At 43.5% G+C, this 8,198-nt stretch overlaps 1 protein-coding gene across 1 annotated transcript; it reads right to left on the bottom strand.

Moving 5' to 3' along the window:
* Window positions 1-3,648: 3,648 nt before the first annotated feature.
* Window positions 3,649-6,303, bottom strand: LOC134625780 (uncharacterized). Its single transcript, XM_063471105.1, has one exon. It carries the CDS (start codon window positions 6,301-6,303, stop codon window positions 3,649-3,651), a length of 2,655 nt encoding a protein of 884 aa, XP_063327175.1.
* Window positions 6,304-8,198: the final 1,895 nt, after the last annotated feature.

Below are 8,198 nucleotides of genomic sequence, written 5' to 3'. Positions count from 1 at the left end.
TGTTTGGGAGCTGACACAGTCTCAATGGAGATGGGGATTTGGTGGGGTAACAGGAGGAGAGAAGCTGCAGAGAGGCGTGTAAGACTGCAACTCTGCTTCCTGGTCCCAACTCTGGATAGTCATATTTTGGGGGGTTTAATAAATTTGTCCATATTTCCAGAAATGAGAGCTGCTCCATCCAAAGTGGGATGGATGCCGTCTCTCCTAACAAGACCAGGTTTCCTCCAGAAGGTTTGCCAATTATCTATGAAGCCCACATCGTTTTTTGGAGACCGCTCTGACAGCCAGCAATTTAAGGAGAGCATGCGGCTAAACATGTCACTCCTGGCCTGATTGGGGAGGGGACCAGAGAAAACTACAGAGTCCGACGTTGTTTTGGCAAAGTTACACACCAATTCAATATTGATTTCAGTGACCTCCGATTGGCGTAACCGGGTGTCATTACTGCCGACGTGAATTATGATTTTACTGAATCTACGTTTACCCTTAGCCAGCAGTTTTAAATTTCCCTCAATGTCGCCTGCTCTGGCCTCTGGAAGACAATTGACTATGGTTGCCGGTGTCTCTAGCTTCACATGTCTGAGAACAGAATCACCAATTACCAGAGTTTGACCCGGTGGGTGTGTCGCCGAGTGGGGAAAAATGGTTAGACACATGAACAGGTTGGTGGTGTACCTGGGGTTTCTGTTTAAGACTATGCTTCCTCCTCACCGTCACCCAGCTGCCCTCTTTCCCCAGCTGCTTGGGGTCTGCCAGGGTACAGCTAGCGGGGCCTACGATATGTTCGGCTGCACCAGCTACAGGGGCCTGGCTAGCTATGGGTGAATGAAGGGTGCGAAGCTGAGTCTCCAATTAAGTAATCCTGGCCTCCAGAGCTGCAAGTATGCTACATTTGTTACAAGTATCACTACTGCTAAAGGAGGCCCAGGAGTAACTAAATATCTGACACAATGAGCAGGAAAGTGCAGGAGGGACAGGTGAAGAGGCCATGCTGCTAGCGAGTTGGCTACAAGCTAAGCTAAGCAGGCGAAACAGTAAAGACACTGAGTGAATATTTTAGGGAGTGAGTACACAGAAAGTGTGCTTCGGATGAAGCACGTGAAGATTATGCTATGAAGAGAGAATGTATCTAAAACTTTTTAAATAAATCGCTAATCAGATAAGCTACTCAAAAACACCACTGTGTTTGAGCAGGAACAGGAAGTGACACTCTACTGCAGAGAGAGCGAACACCAAGTTACAGCGCCACCAAGGATGAGGACCTCAACACAGGACTCACAGACACAAAAGGATGAACTTAAAGTAGCAGCTGTATTGCACTGTGCAGATACTCAAAAACTCACGAAGCTAGAAACTAAGAACTTAACCACTGGGACACTAGGAGCCAGGAACTGGGAGCAATGGAAACCAGACTCAAGAAGATACTCACACAGTACGTGGAGTAGCGATGCGACAACAGAGGAAGACATAGGGCTCAAATACACCAGGTAGTAACGACGGAATGAAAAAATAATAAACTTCACTTGAAAACTATACATTTATTCCATTATGGGTGACCTAGCCATAGGCTGACCATCCTGGCACAAGCTGAAGATAGGGCTCCATGTTGCTGGTGTGTGTAGAGGCCACTTGAGTGGTGCCCCACCATATTCAGTAATGGTGAAATTCTCATCGAAGTCTTGCATCACTATAGCATAGCGTAACGGTTTTGAACCTCTTATTGCTATTCATTATTGCTAAAGGTTCAAGGATGTATAATCCATCACAATCAGAAGCATATAACACACGTTTCTTTTTTTGGAGATTTTTATTAATATTCAAAATCAATTCAATTTAGGCCAAATTAGAAAAGTAGTTGCCTTAAGGGCACTTTAATATTGTAGGGCGTTTACCCTACAATATAAAGAGACCCCCAACAATCACATGATTCCCTATGAGCAAGCACTAGGCGACAGTGGGGAGGAAAAACTCACTTTTAATAGTAAGAAACCTCCGGCAGACCAGGCTCATTGAGGGACAGCCATCTGCCATGACTGGTTAGGGTTTTTTAAATCAAATCAAATCACTTTTATTGTCACATCACATGTGCAGGTACACTTGTGTGCGAGCTTCACAAGCAACAGAGTTGTGCAAAAATACAATAACGTAAAACAAGCAAAATATAAGAATGGCTAAATCTGAAGTAATAAATATATGTACAATATATAAGAGTATATGCATTACTGGATGTGTATACTAAATATGTTTTTCTACGTGTGTGTGTGTGTGTGTGTATACATATTTTATACAAAACAGTGGCATTAATGTACAGTATGGAGTGCATAATGTTGAAGTTCCAGTAGTGAAGGTGAGGTGTCTATGACGTGTTCAGCAGTCTGATGGCCTGGTGGAAAAAGCTGTCTCTCAGTCTGCTGGTACGGGACCGGATGCTGCAGAACCTCCTTCCTGATGGAAGTAGTCTGAACAGTTTATGGCTGGGGTGACTGGAGTCCTTGATGATCCTCCCCGCTTTCCTCAGGCACCGCTTCCTGTAGATGTCTTGGAGGGAGGGAAGCTCACCTCCAATTATCCGTTCAGCACACCGCACTACTCTCTGGAGAGCTTTGCGGTTGTAAGCGGTGCTGTTGCCATACCAGGTGGTGATGCATCCAGTGAGGATGCTCTCAATGGCACAGCGATAGAAGGTCCTGAGGATGCGGGGGCTCATGCCGAATCTTTTCAGTCTCCTGAGAAAGAAGAGGCGCTGCTGCGCCTTCTTCACTGTTTTTTTTTATGTGTACTGACCACGTAAGATCCTCAGCCAGATGTACACCAAGGAAGCAGAAGCTGCTCGCTCTCTCCACAGCAGCGCCGTTGATGGTGATGGGGGTGTGTACTTCTCTGCACCTCCGGAAGTCCACTATCAACTCCTTTGTCTTTGCGACGTTGAGGGTGAGATGGTTGTCTTGACACCAGTGGGTCAGGGCGCTGACCTCCTCCCTGTAGGCCGTCTCATCACCGTTGGTGATAAGACCCACCACTGTAGTGTCGTCCGCAAACTTCACAATGATGTTGGAGTTTCTAGTGGCCGTGCAGTCGTAGGTGTAGAGTGAGTACAGGAGAGGGCTCAGTACACACCCCTGTGGAGCACCAGTGTTCAGTGTGATGGGGGATGAGGTGGTGCTGCCCAGCCTGACCACTTGGCGTCTGTCAGACAGGAAGTTAAGGATCCAGCTGCAGAGGGAGCTGCTCATTTAGTGCTGTCAGCATTAAACTCGTTAAAATGACGTTAATGCCATCGCCCCGTGCGTGGGGCTGCACGACGTCAACGCGTTAGCATAGTCAACTCGTTAACACGTTGATGCCGTGCAGCCCCACGCACGGGGCGATCCGTGGTAACTCACAGAGATTTGCCGCGTTAACGCGGTTATGGCGTTAACGTCATTTCAACGAGATTAATGCTGACAGCACTAATTTCGTTCAATCTGACTGTTGTTATGTCATTAAACTCTTGACAAACACACAATGCATGCCAGTCAAGATTTTAAATTTACAATTTTGTTCATCAAGATCCAATTGGTGATTTAAGTGTTCTTGAAATTTTTTGAGCAGAGTGCTTTGTGTTTTGTTTATGTTGCTATAGAAAGGTGTAAGGAGAAAAGTATTTTGTTAATGTGGCAGATGGTAGTTTGACTGGGAGCTTAAGGTTACGGAAGAATCACGGATGTACTGCAGCACATCAATGCATACTTCCGTGAATTGTTTCTTTATAACTTCAATGTCTATTTCTTCATTCAGACTGCATTTAGCATCCTCAGCAAGTCCTTCTGCCTCTGTCTTAAAGGTATTCGATGTCAAAGGTGTGTCTTCAGGTGCATCTGAAGTGGCTATTCTCTTTTTGTGAACTCGTTTTATCAGTGCTCTCTTGAACTTTTGGAAAGGTGTTTTCCCTTTCGGTTTTTCATTATGACTCTCAGAAGCCATAGATTCCAGTTCACTTCCAGCACTGACATTCTCTGAGGGCTCCTCACAGCTGTCTGTTGACAAAGAACTGTCAGTGATTGGTTGACCAGCCTTGGTATTGTCAAGTTTGTCATGTTCTGTTGGCAAGTCTTGAACTGTCTGATCTGATAATGTCTGAGTGGATGTTTTCTTTGTCATGTCAGGGGTGTTCTCTGACATCACTGGTTGTGACAACTGCTCTTTTATAGTGGTAGCAGCCTGCATAGCTTCATCATCAGTCAACGTCGACTCAGGAGAGGCACTTGATTGACGTGCACTTTCATCATCGGGTGCCTCTGAAGAGCTGGTTTTCTTTTTGTGAAATAGTTTTTTCACCGCTCTTTTCAACTTTTGCAAACGTGTTTTCCATTTTGGTGTTTCATCTTGACTCTCAGAATCCGTCGATTGCACTTCTCTTCCAGTGGCTATTTTCTTTTTGTGAAATCGTTTTATCAGTGCTCTCTTGAACTTTTGGAAAGGTGTTTTCCCTTTTGGCTTTTCATCATGACTCTCAGAAGCCATAGATTCCAGTTCACTTCCAGCACTGACATCCTCTGAGAGGTCCTCACAGCTGTCTGTTGACAAAGAACTGTCAGTGATTGGTTGACCAGCCTTTGTATTGTCAAGTTCGTCATGTTCTGTTGGCAAGTCTTGAACTGTCTGATCTGATAATGTCTGAGTTGATGTTTTCTTTGTCATGTCAAGGGGGTTCTCTGACATCACTGGTACTGACAACTGGTCTTTCGTATTGGCAGAAGCCTGCATAGCTTCATCATCAGTCAATGTCGACTCAGGAGAGGAACTTGAATGACGTGCACTTTCATCGTCAGGTGCCTCTGAAGAGCTGGTTTTCTTTTTGTGAAATAGTTTTTTCACCGCTCTTTTCAACTTTTGCAAAGGTGTTTTCCCTTTCGGTTTTTCATCATGACTCTCAGAAGCCATAGATTCCAGTTCACTTCCAGCACTGACATTCTCTGAGGGCTCCTCACAGCTGTCTGTTGACAAAGAACTGTCAGTGATTGGTTGACCAGCCTTTGTGTTGTCAAGTTCGTCATGTTCTGTTGGCAAGTCTTGAACTGTCTGAGTGGATGTTTTCTTTGTCATGTCAAGGGTGTTCTCTGACAGTACTGGTACTGACAACTGGTCTTCCATAGTGGCAGCAGCCTGAATAGTCTCATCATCAGTCAACGTCAACTCAGGAGAGCCACTTGACTGACGTGCAGTTTCATCGTCAGGTGCCTCTGAAGAGGTGGTGTTGGGTGTTGTCTGACTAGATTTTTTCTTTAATATGTCACAAGAGCTCTCCGCCAGGCGTCTTTCAAAAAACGTTTGCAAGTATTGTTGGGTTTCTTTTTCAACAAACTCATCAGCATTCACAGAAGAGGCATATTTGGCTTTCCAAGAGTCTATATGCATTTTTAGCGAATAGAGATCTCCTGATATCTTCTGCAATACCTCTGAGAAAACTGTGTTTTGTGATTCATCAATATAGTTTTTGTTGTCCTTGCCCGATTTGAGTAGGGATTTACCAGTTGTATCTTCCTCACAGATATTTGTTGACAAAGAGCCATCAGTGAACGGTTGACCAGCCTTTGTGTTGTCAAGTTCATCGTTTTCTGTTGGCAAGTCTTGAACTGTTTGATCCAATATCGTCTGACTGGATGTTTTCTTTGTCATGTCAAGGGGGCTCTCTGACAACTGCTCTTTCATAAAGGCAGCACCCTGTACAACCTCATCATTAGTCAACATTGACTCAGGAGAGGCACTTTCCTCGTCAGAGGCTATTTTCTTTTTGTGAAATAGTTTTTTCACTGCTCTCTTAAAGTTTTGGAAGCGTGTTTTCCCTTTTATGGATTGCAGTTCACTTCCAGTGGCTTTTTTCTTTCTGTGAAATTGTTTTGTCACTGCTTTTTTGAACTTTCGGAAACCGATTTTTCCTTTCGGTTTTTCATTGTGACTCTCAGAATCCGTGGATTCGAGTTCACTTCCAGCACTGACAACCTCTGCGTTGTCCTTACTGATATTTGTTGACAAAGAGCCATCAGTGATCGGTTCACCAGCATTTGTCCTGTCAAGTTCGTTGCTTTCTATTGGCAAGTCTTGAACTGTATGATCCGATATCGTCTGACTGCATGTTTTCTTTGTCATATCAAAGGGGCTCTCTGACAGTACTGGTACTGACAACTCATCTTTCATAGTAGCAGCAGTCTGCACAACCTCATTGTCAGTAAACATGTTTTGAGACTTACCACGGTTCATGGTGTCTTTGGCTGAGTTGGGTAGAGATTTACTGGGTGAGCTTACTTTCTTGTCTTGTACCATGTGATGTTTAACTGGTAAATTTTTCCTAGTGTTAACGTTCACAATGGGTGCCTTTGATGATATTGGGGGGAGTGGCCTCTGTGCTAACATGGGCGACAAACCAGTAGGAATTACAGCTGGACATTTGCTTCCTGGTCTTTTAGATAGCTTGCTCAAGTTTTGTTGGTTTGGGTGATTTTGGGTCCATTTCCTGTCTGGCACCATGAGATTAACTGGTATATTTTTCCTAGTGTTAGCACTCACAGTGGGTGCCTTTGATGGAATATCGGGGAGTGGCCTCTGTGCTAACATGGGCGACAAACCAGTAGAAATTACAACTGGACATTTGCTTCCTGGTCTTTTAGATAGATTGCTCAAGTTGTGTTGGTTTGGGTTATTTTGGGTCCGTTTCCTGTCTGGCACCATGAGATTAACTGGTATATTTTTCCTAGTGTTAGCACTCACAGTGGGTGCCTTTGATGGAATATCGGGGAGTGGCCTCTGTGCTAACATGGGCGACAAACCAGTAGAAATTACAACTGGACATTTGCTTCCTGGTCTTTTAGATAGATTGCTCAAGTTTTGTTGGTTTGGGTTATTTTGGGTCCGTTTCCTGTCTGGCACCATCCTAGTTTTAACAGTCACGGTTGCTGGCTTTGGTCCAGTAGGGCAGGCTGGGTTCTGTGGTAACTTAGGCAAAGAAACAGTAGGAACTGCACAGAGACTGTTGCGTCCTACTCTAGTAGATTTATTTCTCATTTCTTCTTTTTTTTGGCCAGGGTTTGGTCTGATTTTAGGCAGGCGTGTTTCTTCTTGCCTTCCCACATTTGAGAAATGATGTATCTCATATGCGGCATAAGCCAGGCAAATGGTAGATGTTTTGCTGCTTTCACCAGATGCACTGGATTTTTCTGTCATTCCAATTTTGTTTTTTACCTCAATTTCAGGCATTTTAGGCATGTTTTGGCTGGGTGTTTTTCTTTTATTTGTCTTTTTTAAGTGGTTATTCTCTCGTGCTAAATTTTGCTTTAGTACAGATGTTCTGTGTAGAACAAAGTAATATGTCTGTATAATTACGGACCTCTTTATAAGGTTTAGCTTGTATTTAAGCCTTTCCGCATTCTATGATCAAAGCCACATGCACTGTGATGTCATGAGGCAGGTTCCTTTGATCTTCTATCATTCCATTCACATAGTTATAAAACACTGTAACTTGTTTATACTAAATTGTCAACGTAGTTTAATTCAGTTCAATTCAATGATCTTACCTGGTATTGTTCTTTAGATAAATTTTGATCAGAATTTGCTTTTATGATTTAAATAGATTTTTTAATTATTATTATTATTTACACATTAGTGATATAATCTGCATTATCTTTGTGTGCATTTAAATCAACGCGTGTGCTTTATAAGTCTTGGGCATTGACTGTCTTTTAGTCTACTGCAAATTTATATAGTGTCCAGCATTGTGCATATCCATATGTATTGGTCAGATGAAGCCTATTCTAAATCTATCAGTTTAGAAACTCTATCCCACTTTGCCTATCCTGCAATAATAACGAATTAAATCATAGATAAGAAATGTTTGTCCACTTTTCGCGCATAGAATTTCTTAAAAACATCGGTGCAAATTATAAGTATGTATTATAATGTCTGGTGTTTTCGTGTTTGTTGTTGTTGTTGTTGTTGTTGTTGTTGTTATTATTTTGTTTTATTTTGCGAGTTGGTGCTGCTCTAGCTAAAGAATCCCCCGCCGCCCCGCCCTCTCCTTTCTGTGCCGCAAGCAGCAGTCGCACCTCGCAAACCGAGGGCGCCCCTTAATCCCAGCAAATGGCCGTAAGAGCACCGATCGGTCTCTATGCCATCCCCAAAATGCGCTGGCATGATGTCGGGGCAGCATGGGTACGAGCAACGTT

The sequence above is a fragment of the Pelmatolapia mariae genome, linkage group LG1, assembly GCF_036321145.2.
Source record: "Pelmatolapia mariae isolate MD_Pm_ZW linkage group LG1, Pm_UMD_F_2, whole genome shotgun sequence".
In the NCBI taxonomy this organism is placed as follows: Eukaryota; Metazoa; Chordata; class Actinopteri; order Cichliformes; family Cichlidae; genus Pelmatolapia; species Pelmatolapia mariae.
The sequence above is the reverse complement of the archived record's forward strand: the minus strand, read 5'-3'. Positions and strand labels throughout refer to the sequence as shown.